Source organism: Gobio gobio (genome assembly GCF_949357685.1).
Source record: "Gobio gobio genome assembly, chromosome: 8".
NCBI lineage: Eukaryota > Metazoa > Chordata > Actinopteri > Cypriniformes > Gobionidae > Gobio > Gobio gobio.
Window position 1 is genome coordinate 33717762 of NC_137114.1, and position 23611 is coordinate 33741372.

A 23611-nucleotide genomic window follows, 5' to 3' on the forward strand; every position below is an offset into this window, starting at 1 on the left:
AATACAGTGTAGAGCAGTGGTTCCCAACCTTTTTTCCAAGAGACCCCTATTTAAAACATTTTTAAGGACGAGCAAAATCGGTTGTTACATTTTTAATAAATGCACCAGAAAGATTAAAATAATTACATTCAAGGGTTAGTTCACCCAAAAATTGTAATTCTATACAGTTTCATCATTTACTCACCCTCATGTCATTTCAAACCCGACATTCATTCATCTTTGAAACACAAATTAAGATATTTGAGTGAAATCTGAGAGATTTCTGTCCTTCCACTGACAGTCCACGCCACTTTGACGCTTCAAAAAGTTCATAAAGAGATTTGTAAAACTAATCCATATGAATTGAGCGGTTTAGTCTAAATAATGATGACAGTATTAAAGTTTTTTTGGTGAACTACCCATTCAATTTATTGTAGTTAGTGTAACAGAACGACAAAAAATTGCTTCCAGCACATTTAATAGTGGTACACCACCTGAAACTAAATCCAAAACCTGCTCTGGGACAAACCATAAGGGTTAAGGTTCCATATTGCAGTCTGTCTGTGAAAGCCTGTCCCAAACCCAGGATTACACTATCAGACTCATTTCTGCTAAACCTATTTAAAAAATTTTACTCTTTTCTCATTACATCATCGAATGCTTTCTAAAGCTATCAAGTATGCAAAGATGAGCAGGCTTTAACCATAATAATCTTCAAATGCAGTTTTATTAATCTTTTTATTCAACACATGAAAGCTACCATTAATCCATTTATCAACAAACAGGGAGCAAAATGTAATCAAGGCAACACACTTCCCAAGTGAGTCATTTGGGATGAAAGGAAATTGAAACGTTTCAAATATCGTCCCAGGGCAACATGCTCTCTACAACAGCAGATAACAGAATCACATGTCAATGTGAATTCTCTCTAATTAAAATGAACACAGGAAACAGCTGCATAATCAAGATAGGCCTTAAGGCATGACAGTAATTTGTGGCCTCACTTAAGATGAGCATCTTAAGCTGTGAACCAAAGGACAGCATTCATCTGTATGTGTGTGTGTGCGTTTGCATGCGTGTCCTGAGTTATGGGGTCAATTATTGAGGAACCGAATGTGGGTAGTGGCTCACGTGATCAATCTCACACAGGAATGAAGGATTTCTAAACCATGAAGCTCCCTGAGTTTCTCCATGTGCCTGAAAAAAAAAATCAAAACAGAAATTTATCAAACCCGGCAGAATTATGTTCTTTCTCATTTTGACCACACAATGTTTTCTGAACAACCAAATAGAAAACCAGATCTAAGAATATGAAATGCGAACAAGCATGAAAACGTCAGCCAGTTTGCTCTGCATATAAAGTAGCTTCATCAGTTACGTGAAGTATTTTTGGAAGTGTCTGTTTTCTGTCTAAAATGTCTTTTTTAGGCTGCTCTCTGATCTCAAAGGTTTGAAATCTCACTGTAAAGACTCATGCTGGGAGCAGCATTCCCTCTGAGAAATTGAAAGCTCATCAAAGTTGAATGCCATACGATTCTGACTCTGTTGGATTGTCCTTGTTAGATGCCGACTGGGAGAATAAGACGCCTCAAGAACACTTAACTAACAGAGCTACTTTTCTCTGGCCTGATCTTGTGAACCCTTCATAAATTAAAGATGAAGGGAAAAAACTTTAGGTCAATAAATGTATAAAGGTGCAATCGGTAAATATTTACTCTCACATCTGTAAAAGTGCTTGTTAACAGCCATAAAGTGTGACGAGAATATAAACTAATGTCAAATGCAACAAAAAAAGATGTTTATATCTGAATTTGGATGCCTTGCTTATGCCCTTAAACTTTAAATTCATTATGCATTCAGAAAGTTCATCATCTTGTTGAGGTTAATCATGAGGAGGCATTATCTTTTCACCATCATGTTTCCAAGAGTATCAATGCTGTATATGAGCACATCAGCATGAATGTTAATCAATAGATTGCAGGTGACTGCAAAAGGTAAGTCAGACTTAATTATACCTGGGCTCTATTTTGCACAGCTTCCCAAGGGTGATGGCTGCATTCTGCCGAACGGCTGCTCTTTTGGCATCTCTGGCGGTGTGCCGTAGCAGTAACTGCACACAGTCTGTGCCCAGGAGGCCACTGGCAGCTCCATTCACTTCTAAGCAATGGCCCATACACAAAGCTGCGTTCCCCACCACCAACTCGTCAATGCCGCCCAGGAGTTTTCTCAAAGTCTGCAGCCCTGAATGAATAAATGTGTGTAGCACACAAAGTCACTGTGAGGCCACAGAGCTTAAGACATCATATTGAATCCAATCCTCTGCCTCCCTGGCCCTCAGAACTCACGTTTGTCAAGCATAACCAGCTCCTCACAAGCCTGTGGGATTGAGGCAGTACAGACTGTCAGGGCTTTAATGGAGTATCTAGAGCTCATCTCTCCTCCAACCTGACGGGACACAAGCAAATTTCAGTTTAATCTCTACATTTGCCACCGCAAAAAAAACTACAGCTGGTGACCAGAATACAAAAATGTGTAACGGAGCAGTTCTTTGTGCTATGTTCTTTGAAACAATTATATTGATTTAATTTCAAAAGGAAACTTTTTATTATGTTTTGTGGTTGTTAAAAATGTCAGCAAAGGATGAAACCAGACAGACAAACAGACAGAAAAGATAGACAGACAGACGGATCTAAGGAAGAAAGAAAGAAAGAAAAATAATTGATACATATGGGGCTCTATCATACACCCCACGCAATGCGATGCAAGTGTTTTTTGCTAGTTTCAGCCCAACGCAGTTATCATTTTCACGTCCAGCGCCACGTTGTTTATATAGCAAATGCACTCACGGCCATCTGTTCGCCCATGGGCGTGCTGGTCTGAAAACGAGGTGTGTTCAGACGCATTGTTGGCGTGTTACTATTTTGAGGCAACTGAAAATGACTGCGCCATTGACCAACAAAAACCTGGACTAAAGTCAATAGTAATATATAGTAATAGTAATAGTATTTTTTGTGTTATTTAAAGTGCTTGTTCGTATTATGCGCCTATATGCGGGTGCACAACGCGCGTTCACTCTGCTTATTACTGTCAGGGTTCTGTCACTTCGGTCTAGTTTATTCATGGTTTTGTGACAGAGCCCCGACACTCCTGTATTGTTTGTCTTGTCTTGTGTGAGCGCGCAGCTTTGAGCATGCTCGAGCTGCGTGCTCTTCTGTCCTTGTGTTTTGTGTGCAGGCGTGGTGTTCGGATCCCAGCACTTCGGTCTAGTTTGAGTTTGAGTTTTGTGTTGGGATTCGGACATTCATGCTCCACGTGTTTGTTTTGTCTCGAGCGCACAGAATGAGCATTCGCTCGTTCTCGTGCGCTCTGTCTTGTCATGTGAGCGTGTGCTCTTCTGTCTGTGTGTTCTGTGTAGCACACGGTTCATGTTTACATCGGCCGTGTGCTTTCATGTTGTGTAGCACGTGGTTGGTGTTTTTCACTGGCTACGTGCTTTTATATTGTCAAGTTTTGTGTGAACATGCAGCTGATGAGTTTTCATTAGCTGCATGTTCATGTCACGTTTGGTGTGAGCACATGTCTTTGTTTCTTTGTGCCATGTGCTCATGTCTATTGTCTAACCCCGCCCAACTTGTTTCCTGATTACAGGTTCATTTGCCCCACCTGTCTTCCCTCGTTACCCTCTTTTGTTTGTTCCCTATTTAATCTCCTTGTGTTTGCAGTCTAGTGCTCGGGGTAGTTTGTTTTGTCTTGTTTTATTTTGTTGTTATCATCATTAAAAAGCCCATTATTTCTGCATCTTTGAGTCCTCGCTCCTCTTCCCTTCATCAACCCTGACAATTACACACACAGGGCAGCATTCAGTTTTTCCACTCACAAATTCTGCCATGTAAATAGCGAATCCGCCATTCAAGATTCAAGATTCAAGAGTTTTATTTGTCACATACACAGTTATATACACAATATACAACTGGCAGTGAAATGTAAACAGGTCCGCTCCATGGACAGTGCAAATAACAGTTACAAGAAATTAAATAGAAATAGATTAAAATTAGAATAAAAAGTATTAACATAAGTAGAATTATAAATAAATCAAGTAAAAGATAAAAATAGGAAATAAGATTAAAAAAATATATAAAAAATATGTGGATATGATAAGTGAGATAAACTGTAGACTTAAAAATAAGTGGTTAACATAAAATATATAATATGTATATATAAAGAAGTATAATGTGCAAGGTTTATTACAGGTTGTTACGCAGTAACAATAGGAACGTAAAGTGCAGTGCAATTGCAGTATGTGGATGTTAATGTTAAAAAACTGTATGTTTATGCGTGTGCGGGGTGAAGTGAAGTCACGTGACTGAGTTCAGGAGTGGTGCAAGTGCAACTGGCTTTTAAAGGGAATGGGAGATGATACTCTGATTGGTTTATTGCATTTTACGCCCAAAACACCCCCGACTCCTTATAAGACTAGTGTAAGGCCCGCGAAAATCTCATTCCAATACCGGTAACGAGCTACGGTTGAAGGTCGTTGCGCGTTCGTGTTTCAGCAGGGCAAAATGGATTTGATTATAATATTCTTTATCTGACTCCATTTATCATATTGTCGAATTTAGGATAGAATGCCAATTGGTTGTTTGGTAATTTATATTTAATAGTTAGTCACACATTTAATCATTCTGTTTTAACCTTTTGTTGCAATTATATCGTTCCGTACTGGAGATGGTTAATAATTATAGAGTAATTCAGAAAGGATCAAAATGTAAAAATTGTATTAACAGTCAGGTAAATGTATAATGCCAATTGCATAATCAATTCAAAGATAATTCGCACATAACATCAAATATTCCGAAATAGCCTAAAGAGTGAAAGATTTCCTGACTTTCTGAATATTACGTAACACAGAGCATCCGCTGTGTTACGGGCCAATCTTGTTAATAGTATTGCGCCCCGAACTCACTACTACCCCGCTTTAAGTAACTCAGACCAGACTGAAACCTCTTTCAAATGGAAATACATGATAACCAAGGGAATTTAAATTGGATCAAGTTCCCATTTGCCTGAATTGAAAGAAGAGAGCAAATGGCTCCAAAAGCCACACCCATCATAATATGCAAAATATCTCAAAGCTCTCAAAACTCGTATTAACTTCTTGTATACTTCTGTGGGGACGAGATTGTTGTACCAGTCGCAGAGACATTTTTTAAACGATATCAAACACATATAATATTGTACAGTGAGAACCTACATCCAAATAACACATCCAAATTTTGGGTGATCTCTCTGCATGAAGTTGAGTGGGATGTGGGAAAAAAGGAGAAGGGAAATACATATAAATTAAGGCTATTTTCAGTTGATTCGCTCTGTGTGACGTCATCTGCGAAAAAGTGTCCTCTCAGTGAGTAATTGTTTTCCACCAGACAACTTGGCGTTATGCAAGTTTTCTCAGTCTTTCACTAGGTACAACCCTTTTGGACCATGCCTTTTTTCCGTCGTTAAACTAGCAAAAGTGGATTTGCACACACGCAAAGTTCACCTGCGCCATGCGCTCAGATCATTAAAAAAGGGCCCATGGTTTTAAAGGGTTAAAACTAATAATTTAAATTCGATTTGGAAATTTGGCTTCTGGGCTGATTTAAGTGAGTAATAATTTATAATCCACTGGTCCTATGCTGGGCTAAGAAGGTCTTTTCGGTAGTGATTTACATTGCCAATTTAATGCAAAGGGCATAATCTCTACCATCTCCAATATATTAGATCTCATTTAATTTGGCTTCATTTCCTTACAGACACTATTTCAAACACTAAAACCTGATATAGGCTTTACCTTCAGAATCTTCAGCAACTTCTTCACTATTCCATTCCGCACAACTTCCTGAGTGGCATCAGAAGACATCGGGAGGAGAATGCTCAGCAAACCTGCAGCTCTCTGAAGCCGAAGACAAAGCAAGATGTTTGATACTACAACGTCCATTATTAGGACAGATAAGTCATTGCAACAGGATCAGGCTATACGCCGATGTATTTCAAGGCAGCTTGTCAAAGTTGCAGTTCAAGCTGTATCACAGCAGTAAAACTCCACCACAAGGTGGAAACAGTCAAATCCATTATATATAAAGTAAACCCTTTCACCTTAACTGTACTCAGAGAAACAGCCTGACCAGAGAGATATGAAGCGCCAAGGCAGCAAAACCCAAGCAAACAACCTGGAACTTGATTTACATAGTCAGAGAAAATAGTCCCCAATAGGGCCTGGGGCTGCTACGGTAATCACTATGGAAATGCTTCTGTGCATGCGAAATCCTTCTCTCGGGGATGCTAGCCATCTAAGGACATCCATATATTTAAACTTGCATTTTTGATCTAGTAGAACTCATATGTGTAAATGTTTTGTAGAGATGCTCTAGAGATGCGAATACGCAGGGCTTCACAACACCCCACATCCTGCAGGATGAACATTTTAATAATTAATGTTCAGAAATCTGAAGTTCAAACGTTCTGGTGGCTCCCATCATCAGGGGGTGGGTTAAAGCTCGCTTTGGCCTTGGTAAAACGAAATTCAACTCACTGTGATGACGCCTCCAGAGGAATCGCTCAGCAGGTCCAAGCACCTGCTGCTGGCCAGAACAGCGTGCTCCTGTGTGTTAAAAGAGAGCCAAAAAAAGAATTCTCTCCTACTTTCCTTTGCTGTTTCAGACATGATTGCAACATATGGAGAGAAAAGGCACTTGCAAAACATTCTGCCTATCCAAGGCCCTTTGGCTACAACAGTGCTTGATGTGTTGGATGAGGGCTGGCCCAAAGCCCAGCATATTAAACTTCCTGCTTTACCTGGACAACTTGAAAGGGATGTGAGGCTAAGTTGATCATCAAACCCAGGAGGGGATAGAGGACACTTCTACATTCACAGGCGACACACTGCTCCTGCAACCAAAACAGAGCTTTATCTTGACAGTGCCGGAAATTAAATTCATGTCCTTTCGCAGTTTTAGCGTCCGTGGGAAATGGCGGTTTCACAGCTCATGCAACAAGATAGCAAAAGGAGCTTAGAAAACAAACCCTTGGAAAATTCACAGTGTAAGACATCATACATAATTCAGCAATGTTCAAGGACGGAGTATTTGGGAGCTTCGTAGTGATGTAAAGGGTTATCATCTCCAAGCTTACCATTGCTTGAAGAGAGCATTTCCAAAGTTCTTCACGTCCTGCCAGCTTTTTATTGATGACTTCATCCAGAGCCATGCTCCCGATGACAGAAATCACAGAAGCCAGGATCTTGTGGTCAGCTGTCATGATATTTGACTACATGGGAAAAACAGTATTAACTGAAATTTGAATTATGTGCACTAATATTTTTGAAGGAAATTTTATTCAGCATGCATTAAATAGTTTAACACTGAGGGTAAAGAAGTGTTTCTTGGATAAATCAGCAATATTAAAATGAAGAAAGAAGAAAGGTTTTCTGTGTAACTGGATAAGTACATCCTCTAACTACCTTTATAACAAGACCAAAGAAACAGCTCACATCATACTAACACTCATCATATCAGTAATTGGATGTCTACATGGACATATTTGCTTGCTGTACTTTGCAGATTTGGGTCTTTTGCTGCCAGAAGACTGTAATATGATAAAATAATAACTTGCTACAGCTTAAATCAAAACTAAATAGACTCCTTAGCATGTGGAGTCAACCTTCAGGAAGAGGGTTTTGGATGACATAATACAGAGTCAGACGAAAGACATTTCAATGCTAAGATGCATTAAGGGTCTTTGATCAATAAGAAACGGTTTCTTTATGTGACTGTATGTTGTAACAAGTCCTACAAGGTATATAATAGTCATATGTGACCCTGGACCACAAAACCAGTCATAAAGGTCAATTTTTTTTAATTGTGATTTATACATCATCTGAAAGCTGAATAAAAATATTTCTATTGATGTGTGGTTTGTTAGGATAGGACAATATTTGGCCGAGATACGACTATTTGAAAATCTAGAATCTGATGGTGCAAAAATATCTAAATATTGAGAAAATCGCCTTTAAAGTTGTCCAAATGAAGTCCTTAGCAATGCATATAACTAATAATAATACATTTTTGATATATTTACGGTAGGACATTTAAAATATCTTCATGGAACATGATCTTTACTTAATATCCTAATGGTTTTTGGCATAAAAGAAAAATCTATAATTTTGACCTGTACAATGTATTGTTGGCTCTTGCCACAAATATGTCAAATACGTAATGTCTTCTTGTTGGAAGTGCAGGAATGTACAACCTACAGCCAAAATGTCTGATAAATCTAGTATTAGAATATGAGTTTATGATTTAGACTACACTCTCAGAAAAAAAGGTACAGCGGAGGTACAATTTTGTTCCTTGGGGAACAAAACATATAACTGTACTTTTAAAGGTACACAATTGGTCCTTAGGGTACAATTAACCATTGGCAGGCAAGTTCGGTCCTAGTGAGTCGCTGTCCTGCAGAGTTTGGCTCCAACCCTGAAAGACATCTATAGAAGCTCTTATTGAGAATAAACAGAGGTTTAAATATTTGGAAAATATGTGGTCGCCATTATGGTGATCAATGTTTCCTTTAGTTGGGCAGTTTGACTCTTGGCTTTAGTTTGTGGTTTTTGTTACAGTGTTAACAAAACACATAATCTGTTCAGATCAAAAGAAGCCATTAACAAAAATTGTCATGAAGAAAAATGTTTACTTTCTGAGAACAATACTTTCTTGCCACAGATCAGGCTTTCTGAATTTTGATTTTTAAATACATTTAGGGGGAAAAAAGTGTAGACGCACACAGATATCAAGAATCAGCATATGAATCTCAACAATGGTGACATACTTAATGCTGCAATGCATGCTGGGAGCCATGAGTTTTATACTATGGTGGCTTAGTAGGGTTGGAGCTAAACTCTCCAGTACATCAGCTCTCTAGGACCGAACTTGCCTACCCCCGACTTAGAGGTACAAAAATGTACCCTTAAGGGTACAGCCCCAGTGACAAGCCATTGTACCCCTAAAGGTCCAATTATGTACTTTATTTTCTGAGAGTGTATTATAATTATTGAGAAGATGATTATGAATGATGTTTCATAATACATTACCAGCTGATGTTCAAGAGGAATGGCAAAAACTGCTGTGAAGTTCTTCCTTGACTGAATCTTAAATCTGAAAAATATCAACAAAACATTGTATTAAATAAAGAAATTAGCTACTTAACAAGAATAAAGATCAACAGATAACTCTCTTGCTGTAATGTGCAAAGAGCTGTGGGGGCAAAAAGATAAAAATGCGTTGTAATGTGGTGGGCGCTGATCCAAGCAGATCTACGGTTTCAAATCTCACGTAGGTGACGCCCCACGTACAACACGAGACAAGACCAATATGGCTAACCATCCTTATCTAGAAACAAGAGAGCGGCTTGAATTCACTGAACACTTTTCATTGACTATCCATCAAACTGTTACGCCATTCTCATTTCCTTTTGTGCATGAAGTGGCTGCTTAATTCCATCTCCTGGTCACCAGGAGCACCTTTCTCTATCTGTAAGGTGGTGAATGACTAGAAACGGCAAGAAACGGATCTCTCTCACAGATATAAATGGAGGGATTTGTGAATGTGATGGATTGTTTTGTCTTAAATGTGTTCACTTTGCATTCTCAAGGGACCTGGGCTGTTGAATTTGAATGTGTCTCGATTTAATACGTGCAAGCGACTGTGATGTATGGGAATCTACTAGACTCTCAGGTGGGTCGTGCCCAAGATTTTGTAAAAAGGGTCAGTTTTGCGGTCTCTCTCACGGGCATTCATATGGTAAGGGCGACTGTATTGATTGTGCATACTTATTTTCTGCAGCCAAGTTCTTCAGAACTGTCAGCGCCGACGCGGAGCTCGTATCACGGCAAACACAGCTCATCAGGTTCTCTGCCATTCTACAGGAGACAGAAAGCATTCATTATGGGCTCATTAAAATGATTTTAATAAAACATGCTAGAACAGTAGGAGGCCTTCTGCATGCTAGCTAATGAGATAAATCACAGATATCGTAGGAACACCAGACTTAAATCTCCTGCTCTGGTTTGAAGAAAACACACAAGGTTGGGATGAAATTGACATCAAAGTGGATAAAAATAAATATTAGTAAATATTGTAAAACATATACGTATATTTATTTTAAACACATGCACTTTTTGATATATTTAATGAATTATGCCATTTAAATATTCAATTAAGTGATGCAAACAATTAGTATTCTATTCTAACAGAACATAAGAGGGAAAAAACATGACTTTTAAGAGATAAAAAATGTATCAGTATAAACATGGAGTGTCTTTAAAGTAGCGTCTAAATGCTCAGTTATTAATGATATGTGATTTATTACTTATTAATTATGTTCTCTGAGTATGTATTTTTATCTTTGCCCCTGATCTAAAACCATCACAGTATTTCTTAGCAGTGCGGTACATCAATCCATTTGGATTTACATAATTAGTCCCGTCTAAATGGCTCATTTGACCTCATATATGTTATGTTGTAAGTAATTAATTCATGGCACATCATTTTATAGACTGCAATGCAATGCATTCAATATGAAACCAAAAATACTGTACGTACTGGCATAAATTAAGGTTGTCGATGAGCACGTTCCTTCCGTGCTGAGTTTGGGAGAACAAGCTGAGCAATTCCAGGCTTTCCCTCTGTATTTCAGATACCGCTGAAGCCAACATCTGGACCATGTGTTGTCTAGTAACAGGACACTCCATCAACAGCTGCTGGTTCTGCTCTGGAAGGAACACAATTATGGAGAGGGTTTAATAAAGACAAATGCACATTTAAGTGACCAGTTAATGAGATTACAACTGAAGGGCACAAAATACTTACTAAAGAGACTTTTAATGTGGGAGGCAATAACAATTTCACTGCAAGCAGGCAAGAGCAGGATAAATTGATATTGACTTGAATTCAGACAATTCCACAAATCCCTTATTACTTTAAAAGAAAGGGGGAGCAGAGCCAAATAAAGTGGTGTCGATACGTTTTAGGTTTTCCAGAGAGAGACAGTTTAAAAGGATAAAAAAGGAATGTGCAAATGGGATTTCTATTTTTTACTAAGCAATAGCATCTTACATTTTCAAGGTCTTTGAACAAGATTCATACACTCACATGCTGCACTTCATCTTACCGTTTCCACTGCAAACTGTCCTCCATAGTTTGACTACAGACATGCATAAATCCACTGCACATGGATCTTTTGAATTCTGTGAGAGACAGCTAAATACAGAAAGGGAAAAACTGTAATACAGTAAACACACTTCAGTCACGCACTGTAGAAAAAAAAATTGGAGTTAAAGTGATAGTTCACACAAATCCTTTTGAATGGATGTCCTCTTTTATTGTAAATGTATGGAATTCCATGGAAGAAATAGTCATACAGGGCAGTGTTTGTTCTTGTTAACTAAAAATAAAAAAATATTCGAACGTTTTTGTAAATACACAAAAATGTTAGATGACAAACTTAAATGAAAATTAGAAATGTTGCTTTGGAAGCTAACTAAAATTAAAGATAAATAGAAATATTAAAACCATAATAAAATAGCGAAAGCGCAGCATTTAAAACGTTATAATTTTACTTTTTTTTTTAAATAAAATTTACAAAAACTGATATTAAAATAAATAAATGAAAATATAAAATTAAAAGATCATTTAAAAAAATTATATATACTATAATAGTATATAAATAATAATAAAATAACACTGGTATGGGTTTGGAAAGACTAGTGTTGGGGAAAGTTACAATATTACGTTAGTCACTAAAAAGTAACAAATTGCCTTAGTTACTTTTTTTTGGAAAGTAAAGTGTTGCGTTACTTTTGTGCTACTTTTTCTCACCTGGGCTGGACTCGCACAAAAAGTGAATGAATAATAAAACCATAATAAAATGGCGAAAGTTCATCATTTAAAACTTTATCATTTTACTTTTTTTAATAAAATGTACAAAAACTGATATTAAAATAAAAAAAATTTAAATATAAAAATAAAAGATAATTTAAAATAATAATAAATACTATAGTATATAAATAATAATAAAATAACACTGATATGGGTTTGGAAAGACTAGTGTTGAGGAAAGTTACAATGCGTTACAATATTCCAATATTCACTAAAAAGTAACAAATTGCCTTAATTACTTTTTTGGAATATGTTCCGTTACTTTTGTGCTACTTTTTCTCGCCTGGGCTGGACTCGCACTAAAAGTGAATGAATAAGCCTTAGGCTGAAGGAAATGCAAAACATGCCAGTGCAGTATGGGACACAGCTCAAACCGGATTGCAAAAGAATAGGATGCAGGAGAAGAAAGTTCAACACTCTTACTTCAGCAAAGAAAAAAAAAAGTAAAAAAGAAACAAATGTGATGATTCATTAAAATAATTTTTGCTTATTGGTATGGTTGAATTGGATATGCAGGTCATCAGAAAAGACATTGGTTGATAAAGTGACATTAAATACATAAAGTATATTTGTATTATTTAACATTTAATTATTGCATGTTTGCATTTACATTTCACTGTTTTTATTCATTTTGAGGAATACTAAATCTGTTTTAGTGCAAGTGAGATGAGTAAATGGATGCTCACATTAAGTCTAGAACTACAATAACATGTTTTCACAGCGCACACAACGCCTCTGATCCTCGCTCACGATTTCTCTCAACATGGGGACAGGAGAGCTGTCAGTCAATAAATGGGAAAACATAGTAACGTGCGTTGCTTATTTGAAAATGTAACTCAGATATTTTGTTGTAAATTTAAAAGCAATTTGTTACTTTACTCATTACTTTTAAAAAAAAAGTCCTCTGATTACATAACTCACGTTACTTGTAATAGTTACCCCCAACACTAGGAACGACATGAGACTGATGAAATAATGGCAGAATTGTGGCTGAACTATCCCTTTAAACAAACATGTTTTATAGATTAGAGACCACATGTGTGCAAACTGTATGAAACAAACACAGCGAATCTCACAAACAAACCAATCAATCATTGTCAAACACAGATAAACCCTTTCAATTTCATTCTGGTGTGGAAAGCTAAATTCCAACACAGGACATGCCCACACAGCAGAACTAGATTACACATCTGTTGTTTAAATGCATTCAAATTAGCCAATTAAATATAGTAGCATATTTGGTTGGAGCAAGACAACCGATAAGGGGAGAGAAAGCTACTTGTTAAATGATGAAGATGCAATCAATCATATGTGGATTGTGCAAGCACACTTTAGAATACTATAAGAACTATGCACAAAGCTTCAAATTCAATTAATTGAAATACAACTTCTGGAGACCAGCCATTTTCAAATGTTGAAAGTACATTCTGACCACAAACTGTCAGGTTCACTTCTTTAGCAACCTTACCTTCTTACAATGTTATTGCCATTAATGATACTGAAGCCATTGTTTAATCTGAATAATGTCTGCCCAGTACCTGTGAGGGACACCAGATAAGGTCAGTGTTAGTAGGTGTGTAGTGAGAGCAATATATCAACACTAAATCACAGTAGCCAGCCTCAGACACACAATATGCTTTGTTCAAGGGCAAAAGAGCGTACAAGGAGAATAAACAAAAGCTCATCAAGAATAAGAGAGCGCTGCCTTATCTACACAAAAGCAGTGTTCGTTCTGAGGAAATACTAGAAATTAGTTCACAAAGAGCCATTCATGTATCTCACCTGTACAAAACATTGGCACAAAGCTTTCAGTCTTGGAGAGCTTTCAAGATTATGCTTAACAATGCACAGGCCCATTTTTTACCCTTTGTGGAATACTTCTGGCACTTTAAATAGCTTTAAAGAGAGGATTTCTGTTGGAAAGGACTGCAGTATGTAAAGTAGGAAGTCGATTTCAAAGTGAAAAGTTTGATTTAGCTTGTAGTTTTTATAACGTTAACTTAATATGAAGTATAACACAAACATGGTGCTAAAAAATAAAAATAAAATGTATCATGGTTTCCACAAAAAGTTAAGCAGCACAACTGTGAGCATTGATAATAAAAAAATCAGCATATTAGAATGATTTCTGAAGGAGCTTCTGACACTGGAGACTGGAGTAATGATGTGGAAAATTCAGCGTGGACATCACAGGAATAAATTACATTTGAAATTTAAATATTATTTTAAATGTAATAATATTTCACAAACTGTTTTACTGCAGTTTCGATGTGGCTTTGGTGAGCATAAGAGACTTCTTTCAAAAAGAAGCCCCCAAACAACTCTAGTGTACATTCAAACAAGTCAACTATAATAAAGGTACATTTTAACTGAAATGTTAAATGTTTTATTGTTTCATAATAACTCAACTGTAACAATTTTGTAATAAAAAAATAAAAAAAAGATTTAAAAGGCACAATACGTAAGATTTTTTTATTATAAAATATTCAAAAACTACTTGAACAATGTTATATATTTTGTTGACCTGTGTACATTATCCCAAATGTTTCCAGCAATGTTTAAATCCAGAGAAATCAACTTTTTTATCCAGTGTTACGGACCGTGTCCTAGCGTCGCCTGTCAATGACATCATATCCGCGCTACCTTTGAAACCATGGAAAAACCAAAGATGCTTTAATATAGTACGTGTTTTTATATCAGACAGGAGAGCAACACTAATCATTGTTATCCTTTCTATCGGCTGTGGTGGTGGAGTCAAGACTACAACTCCCATAATTCCACACTCATTCACAGCATCATCAAGCCATGCCTTTGTTTTAATTAAGCGACCTCTAGAGGCGAAACTTACATACTTATTTGTGTTAAATGATATAATCAACGAAAACGATTAAAAACAATAAAAACGATTAATCGCATCCAAAAGGAAAGTTTGTGTTTACATAATATGTGTGTGTACTGTGTATAATAATTATTATGTATATATAAATACAAACTCATTCATATATTTAAGAAATATTTGCATGTAAATACTGTATGTATAATATTATATATATATATGTATATATATATATATATATATATATATATATATATATATATATATATATATATATATATATATATATATACTCACCTAAAGGATTATTAGGAACACCTGTTCAATTTCTCATTAATGCAATTATCTAATCAACCAATCACATGGCAGTTGCTTCAATGCATTTAGGGGTGTGGTCCTGGTCAAGACAATCTCCTGAACTCCAAACTGAATGTCAGAATGGGAAAGAAAGGTGATTTAAGCAATTTTGTGTTGGTGCCAGACGCCAAAATGGTTGTTGGTGCCAGACGGGCCGGTCTGAGTATTTCACAATCTGCTCAGTTACTGGGATTTTCACGCACAACCATTTCTAGGGTTTACAAAGAATGGTGTGAAAAGGGAAAAACATCCAGTATGCGGCAGTCCTGTGAGCGAAAATGCCTTGTTGATGCTAGAGGTCAGAGGAGAATGGGCCGACTGATTCAAGCTGATAGAAGAGCAACTTTGACTGAAATAACCACTCGTTACAACCGAGGTTTACAGCAATTTGTGAAGCCACATCACGCACAACCTTGAGGCGGATGGGCTACAACAGCAGAAGACCCCACCGGGTACCACTCATCTCCACTACAAATAGGAAAAAGAGGCTACAATTTGCATGAGCTCACCAAAATTGGACAGTTGAAGACTGGAAAAATGTTGCCTGGTTTGATGAGTCCTGGATTTCTGTTGAGCCATTCAGATGGTAGAGTCAGAATTTGGCGTAAACAGAATGAGAACATGGATCCATCATGCCTTGTTACCACTGTGCAGGCTGGTGGTGGTGTAATGGTGTGGGGATGTTTTCTTGGCACACTTTAGGCCCCTTAGTGCCAATTGGGCATCGTTTAAATGCCACGGCCTACCTGAGCATTGTTTCTGACCATGTCCATCCCTTTATGACCACCATGTACCCATCCTCTGATGGCTACTTCCAGCAGGATAATGCACCATGTCACAAAGCTTGAATCATTTGGTTTCTTGAACATGACAATGAGTTCACTGTACTAAAAAAGCCCCCACAGTCACCAGATCTCAACCCAATAGAGCATCTTTGGGATGTGGTGGAACGGGAGCTTCGTGCCCTGGATGTGCATCCAACAAATCTCCATCAACTGCAAGATGCTATCCTATCAATATGGGCCAACATTTCTAAAGAATGCTTTCAGCACCTTGTTGAATCAATGCCACGTAGAATTAAGGCAGTTCTGAAGGCGAAAGGGGGTCAAACACAGTATTAGTATGGTGTTCCTAATAATCCTTTAGGTGAGTGTATATATATAAATGTTATATATAAATATAAAAAAATCTTAAATATATACATGCATGTGTGTGTATTTATATATATTATATACATAATAATTATACACAGTACACACAAATATATTATGTAAACACAAACTTATATTTTGGATGCGATTAATCATGATTAATCGATTTGACAGAAGTAGTTTATACAGAAATTGAGTTTGAAACATAAATAAAAGAAATAATAAAGAAATAATAATAAAAAAAATTCACTTTACTCCTTTTGTGAAGTGTGACAAGTAGCCCTGGTTTCCCTTATACATAGTATATTTTGTCACAATCTAAATATCTGATCTGTGCAGTGATATTTTGACAGAAGATCAGAACCGAGCAGACAAAAACTGAAAGGAAATGCACGCGTTCACTTGCGCCTGTGCTTGCGGACTGTGTCTGTCCTCTGTGGCTGATCATGAGGATTAGTTTCCTCATCATGAACTGCAAATGAACCGCAGAGCAGAATCAATGAGCCCTCCGCACAAAAATCCTCACTACTCTCTTCTCCATATCGATCCCTGAGTGCAAGAAATACCGCCCTGGTTGCTGGAACAACACCGGGTAATCCGAAGGCATATTTCACACAAATCTGAGGTTCAACACTGCTGTAAACATTTGTTCATCATTCCAAAAATACTGACGGAGTTCAGTAATAATTAATGAAATAAACAAGAAACAACAGCAGCATCTGCTAAAATAAAAAATCTAAGTACTCTGAATAAATCATGTGAACTTACAGTCTTTAATAGCCTGTGAGAGCAGCTCCAATCCACCACAGTAGTAAAGATTGATCTCATTGGGTGTGTCGAGCTTCTTCAGTAGCTCTGGTACCGCCATGGCCTGTTCCGTTCCTGCTTGTAGCTCTTCCAAAGCTGCCTTTTCCTGGAGAGCCACCTTCTCTTCCAAATCCACTTGTCTCAGATAAGCTATTGCAATATGATGTAATGGGACAACATGAACATATTTCTTTTTTGTGCAAATTCATGTGGAAATACTCTATTAAAATGCATTGAATGGGAATCCATTATGCCATTATGTTTCTGGAAAAGTTCAAAATGAATGTAAATGAGAAACTAATGTTCTAAAAACTGCTGGTGTAACGCTTTCTACAAGAAAATGTTCTGGGGGAGAACGAGGGAACGCGTGAGAGAGACTACAAATGAACGCAGTTTATTCTGGTACAGCTAAGAGATGCTTGACTGAAAGTACATATTCAGACAGATGCAAAAAGCTAATAACAATGCTAGTCTTACTCTGCGGCTAAACAATGGATCCAAAGTCCAAAATATTGACCTTGCCTTCCCTTGCCTCAGATCAACATTTTTGGATCATACCTTTGACCATGGTCTCTCGCTGTGGCTCTATCTCCAAAATCTTTTGATAGCAAATCCTGGACTGAAAGTGAAGCAAAAAAAGCAGGATAAAAGGAGAGGTGTCAAAAAAGGTGAGAAATAAAAGTGTAATCCAGTGTATATTTAGACTTGAAAGGACAGAAGGACTTCTATTGAACTATGCTTACCTGTGGGAAATCCTTGAGTGCTAGGTGAGAATTTCCCATGTGTATATACGCTTTAATACACTTCTCATTGCACTGTGAATGAAAGTTTTATGTTTTCATTAGCCACTTGAAAACAACCGAAGATGCATTGAAATAATAATCTAGATTCAGTAATGTGATCTTTTCTGTCCTACTCTATTACTTTAATCAAAAATTAATTAAATACAATTTAGAGGTGAATACTAACGAACATGTTTTTCATTTCTGAATTAAAACTCATTTTGATATCTTTTATGGAGGCATAAAAATTCTTCCTCTTTAAAGGGATGAAATATGTGAAAAGAAAACCTTATTAAGAAGCTTAATCTAATCATTCTTAGGAGGAAAAAACAGGAAATTATATAATGAGAGCCTTCATAGTTTTTCATTACTGTGTGCCAAGGTGCGATCCTCGGAAAAATCTAAGAATTCATAGATTTTTATCTTTAAATACTTCTTAAATTACTTGTTAATAGTTCTGTCAAATTGATTAAAGGTGCAGTGTGTGGTATTTATGATGATCTATTGACAGAAATGCAATATAATATACATAACTATGTTTTCAGTGTTGTATAAAGACCTTACATAATGAACCCTTATGTTTTATTACCTTAGAATGAGCCATTTCTATCTACATACACCACGGGTCACCTTACAGTGAAGTCACCATTTTGTGCCGTCATGTTTCTACAGTAGCCCTAAATCGACAAACTGTTCTACCGAGCGCTAGCTACTCAGATGACGACATTTTGTCCTGTGTCGACCACCGTAGCTTCTTGATGTGCTTCGAAAGGGAGGGGTGAACTTCACCGCTAGATGCCGCTCAAATTTACACACTGAACCTTTAATTGCGATTAATCGCATCTAACATAACAGTTTATATATATATATATATATATATATATATATATATATATATATATATATATATATATATATATATATATATATATATATATCAGGCATAACATTATGACCACCTTCCTAATATTGTATTGGTCCCCCTTTTGCTGGACTCCACTAGACCCCTGAAGGTGGGCTGTGGCATCTGGCACCAAGATGTTAGCAGCAGATCCTTTAAGTCCTGTAAGTTGTGAGGTGGGGCCTCCATGGATCGGACTTGTTTGTTCAGCACATCCCACAGAAGCTCGATTGGATTGAGATCTGGGGAATTTGGAGGCCAAGTCAACACCTCAAACTCATTGTTGTGCTCCTCAAACCATTCCTGAACCATTTTTGCTTTGTGGCAAGGCGCATTACCCTGCTGAAAGAGGCCACAGCCACCAAGAAATACCGTTTCCATGAAAGGGTGTACATGGTCTGCAACAATGCTTAGGTAGGTGGTACGTGTCAAACTAACATCCACAAGTAACATCCCAGCAGAACATTGCCCAAAGCATCACACTGCCTCTGCCGGCTTGTCTTCTTCCCATAGTGCATCCTGGTGCCATGTGTTCCCCAGGTAAGCAACGCACACAAATCCGGCCATCCACATGATGTAAAAGAAAACATGATTCATCAAAACAAGCCTTCTTCCATTGCTCCGTGGTCCAGTTCTGATGCTCACGTGCCCACAGTGTTGGCGCTTTCGGCGGTGGACGCATGGGCACCCTGACTGGTCTGCGCCTATGCAGCCCCATATGCAAAAAACTGCGATGTACTGTGTATTCTGACACCTTTCTATCAGAACCAGCATTAATTTCTTGAGCAATTTGAGTTGCAGTAGCTCGTCTGGTTGATCGGACCACACGGGCCAGCCTTTGCTCCTCACGTGCATTAATGAGCCTTGGCCGCCCATGACCCTGTTGCCGGTTCACCACTATTCCTTTCTTGGACCACTTTTGATAGATACTGACCACTGCAGACCGGGAACACCTCACAAGAACTGCATTTTTGGAGATCCTCTGACTCAGTCGTCTAGCATCACAATTTGGCCCATTGTCAAACTCGCTCAAATCCTTACGCTTGCCCATTTTTCCTGCTTCTAACACATTGAGGAAAAAGGCTGCGTCCGGAAACCTAGGCAGCTAACTCGTTGGCTGCCTCACTGCCTTATCAGACAATGACTTGTAAGGCAGCGTTTGTGCATAAAGGCACCTCACAAAACTAATTTCGGACAGATTTCTTAGGCAGTGTAACAGTTTAATGATGTAGAGCAAAATAGAGAGAGCTTTGGTGAGAACTAAACAAATATTTAATCACTACATTAGTTTTTTAAATTTTAATTTTAATTACTACATTAGTTTCTCGCTAGAAATGACATCAGAGGTGAAAAATGTTGGTAAAAAAACGACACATTAACTATTTACACATTAACTGACCAGCAAACGCAACTTTCCTTTTTTCCAGCTCAACTGTCAGAATGGAACGCACAGGATTGTGGGATATAAAAGGCAGCAAAGGATACATCTATGCTGCATTCAAAAATCGATCAGATGAAGGTATCTCAGGAGACAGGAAGTGAAGCTAACATTAGATTCAGACGTGCCTTGATGGCTTCCTACATTAAAATGTGTCCTTCGAAGGCAGCATTTTCCAGGTTTCGGACGCAGCCAAAATGTTCACTTGCTGCCTAATATATCCTACCCACTAACAGGTGCTGTGATGATGAGATAATCAGTGTCAGAGTCATAATGTTATGCCTGATCAGTGTATATATATGTATATATATTAACAAACATTTGTTAGATGTGATTAGTCGTAATGAATTTATTTGACAGCACTACTTTTTTAATAATTATATGATTAAGATCACACACTTTTGCTGAAAATGGCATCAACTATTTTAAAGAGACACACATTATTTGTCACTGATCCCATAGTCAATATGTTGATTTTCCTTTAGACTGTTGAAAGGATAAAAGTATTAGAGCATTAAAAGACTATATAAATATTGCTAGCTCTTACTTAGTTAACTTTCTAAAAGTTTTCCAAAAGCAAAGACTATTCAGCACAACTCAGAAGGAACTTCAACCCAATTTTCTTATGCTGAGCATCTATCCAGTTCAATAGAAACTGCTCTATGGAGCCTGCTGTTCTCACCAGACAGGGTAGGATGAAAAACTCTCTGCTTCGGCTGACAATGAAAAATGAGGGGTCACTTCTCTGACCTCTTTCCTACTGATTTACTCACCCTCAGAGCCCACTCACAGTCACTTATGGCCTCCTTATATCTCTTCAACTTGATAAAGGCCTACATAATACATGAAAGTATGAGACAATAAAATCACAAAAGGGAACGTTTCACAGGAATATCAGTTATGATACGGCTCATCTGATTATTGTAGAAGAACTTGTTCTGAAATGAAGAAGTACCTGAGCTCTGTTTGTGTAGAGAGCCTGCATGTCACGCAGCTGCTCCAAGCCTTCGGTATAAAACCTGACAGCCGTTTCGTAGTCACCTTGAGTGAAAGCCTCATTCCCCTGCTCCCTTAACGCTGCAGGTCAAACGAGGACAAAGGAAATCTAGACTTTGCAAACTGACAGTGCAAAACTGCCCAAAAACTGCCCATTCCGCTCTCAGGCTTCAGTGTACATACCGTTGGCTTTTTCCTCTTTCATCTTTCTTCTCTGGCTTCTCTCTTCGGCATCTTTTTCTAATGTCCTCAAGAAATTCTCTGACGAATCGACGGGTACAACAAAATGTTGCAAGATTGATAATAAAAACACGAGACGTGAAGATGAAGGCGAGCAAGTTTGTATTGATTTATGAATCATTTACAAGACGTCAAGGGCAGACATTCAAGTTTTATACCTCAAACCAAATTATTCAACAGAGACAGAGAAGTCTTGTCAACAGCTGAACACAGAATGGATAAGAGACTCCAATACACAAACCTACCTGGATTTTGACTTGATTCATACCGGATGTTCTGAAAAGAAGGGGAAAAAGCAGTCTAACTAGTTTAATTTAACTTATTAAGATTTGAAAACATTAACACATATTACATGTGAAAATAAAGCATGTAATAGTCACTTAATCTCTTTCAAATATTATCAATAATCATCCCACATGAAAAAAATACAATAGTAAAATTACTCTAGGAAATACTATAGTAAATTGAAGTATACCTCAGTATTTACTGTAGTTTAACAATTGACTACAGTTAATACTACAGTATACTGTACTGTAGTATAAATAAAGTATAGTAAATACTATAATATAGTACCATATACCACAATTTACTGTAACGTTAGTATATTATTTACTATTTGCCTCTGGCTTTGCGTGCTCAGTTGGGGACACTAAATTTTTCAACTAAACATCGAAATAAATCTAATTAATAAACTAAATTAACCATTTAAACTAAATTACTGATCGAATTATTGATCTAAAGCCCACACTGTCACTGTGTGATAATTGAAATGAACTGATGACATCAGCGTTTTTTCCAGAATGGCTATACAGCTGAATAAAATTATGCTGCATTATTTTCCTGTTTAACACTGTAAAGCTGCTTTGAAACAATCTACATTGTTAAAAGCGCTATATAAATAAAGTTGACTTGACTTGACTTGACTACTATAGTATGGTAAAAAAAAAAAAAAAAGTTTTTACTAGAGTAATTTTACTATAATATGCTATTAAAATGCAATAAATGTCTTTTTACATTCACATTATGTTATATTGTATTACATTTTGAATACAGACTGTAAATACTGTACCAGGGCACCATTTTCAGATGAGGGATGTTTGTTTATAACCGTCTTATTGATTTTTGTTTTACAGGGATCCACCTGCTCCAAGGATGACACGAATTGATCTGCCTTAGCAAGCGCTTTCTCTTGACACGACACATCGATGGAATTTAACTCTTTCACCAACTCATCTGCAATCAGATATCAACACATTTACAGTTAATTCCACAATACTGGGAGTCCATCTGCACTGACTTGACGCGACGTTGTATAAGGCAACATGTAAACAAACAGCACTTACCTATTTGGTCAATATTCCTCAAAAACTTCTCGAGATCCTCGCTATCTTGCAAAGCCATGCTTGAAAACGAGTTCCCAAAATAAAAAGGAGTTTAGTGAAGAGAAGTGAGGCCGTTTTGTTTACGGAAGTGTATCCGTAAGCATAGCAACAGCAGCCACGTGCAAAATGATTATTTTGCTCCTGGTGGTATATACCTGTAACTACATTACGCGGTCAAAATATACATTCCTTGACGATCCTATATCAATTCAAAGATTTTATTTAGTTGTATCGAAAGTTTATTAACAGTTGGCTGAATGACTTCGTGAAACATAAGCCTCTCCTTTGTTGTACAATGACAACCACACACCCATTCCGTCAGAAAACAGTTTTGAATTAATGTTGAAGCTCTAGGCCTACTTTATGTTTTAGGGTTTAGGGCAGATGAAGGTGATCCACGTATTCATGAATAACTTTTAATAAAATGCATGAGTAACGACTGAGGTGTAATCCAAAAACAGGCATATTTACACAGATAAAAATGTTTTATTGTTTTTTTCCATTTCTTGTCGTTACTCCAGTAAAACATACTTTATTGATCCCTAGACAGACATTCAGGCACAAAATAGCAGCTGTATTAAATGTAGATAGCAGAACAACACCACTATAAATAAATGAAATTGAATCAAACAAGACAAAAAGATGAGTAATGGCATAAATGCACATAAGTATTTGGTAAACAAGATTGTGAGTTGCATTCAGAGACACCCAAGAAGTGCTGATGGACTGTCTTGTAATTTTTTTTTTAGTAGCTATACACAACAAGACAGAAA

General features: G+C 37.2%; 1 protein-coding gene across 1 annotated transcript; it reads right to left on the minus strand.

Annotated features, from left to right (window-relative positions):
• Nucleotides 1-1106: 1106 nt before the first annotated feature.
• Nucleotides 1107-22857, minus strand: ttc12 (tetratricopeptide repeat domain 12; the record flags this gene model as incomplete). Its single annotated transcript, XM_079823333.1, has 21 exons — nt 1107-1176; nt 1995-2220; nt 2325-2424; nt 5810-5911; nt 6551-6619; nt 6814-6906; nt 7150-7284; nt 9104-9167; nt 9842-9931; nt 10614-10782; nt 11182-11270; nt 13417-13486; nt 17061-17249; nt 17658-17718; nt 17843-17914; nt 20994-21053; nt 21176-21297; nt 21400-21477; nt 21702-21732; nt 22526-22689; nt 22800-22857. The coding sequence occupies 21 exons, from the start codon at nt 22855-22857 to the stop codon at nt 1107-1109; spliced, it is 2112 nt and encodes a 703-aa protein (XP_079679459.1).
• Nucleotides 22858-23611: the final 754 nt, after the last annotated feature.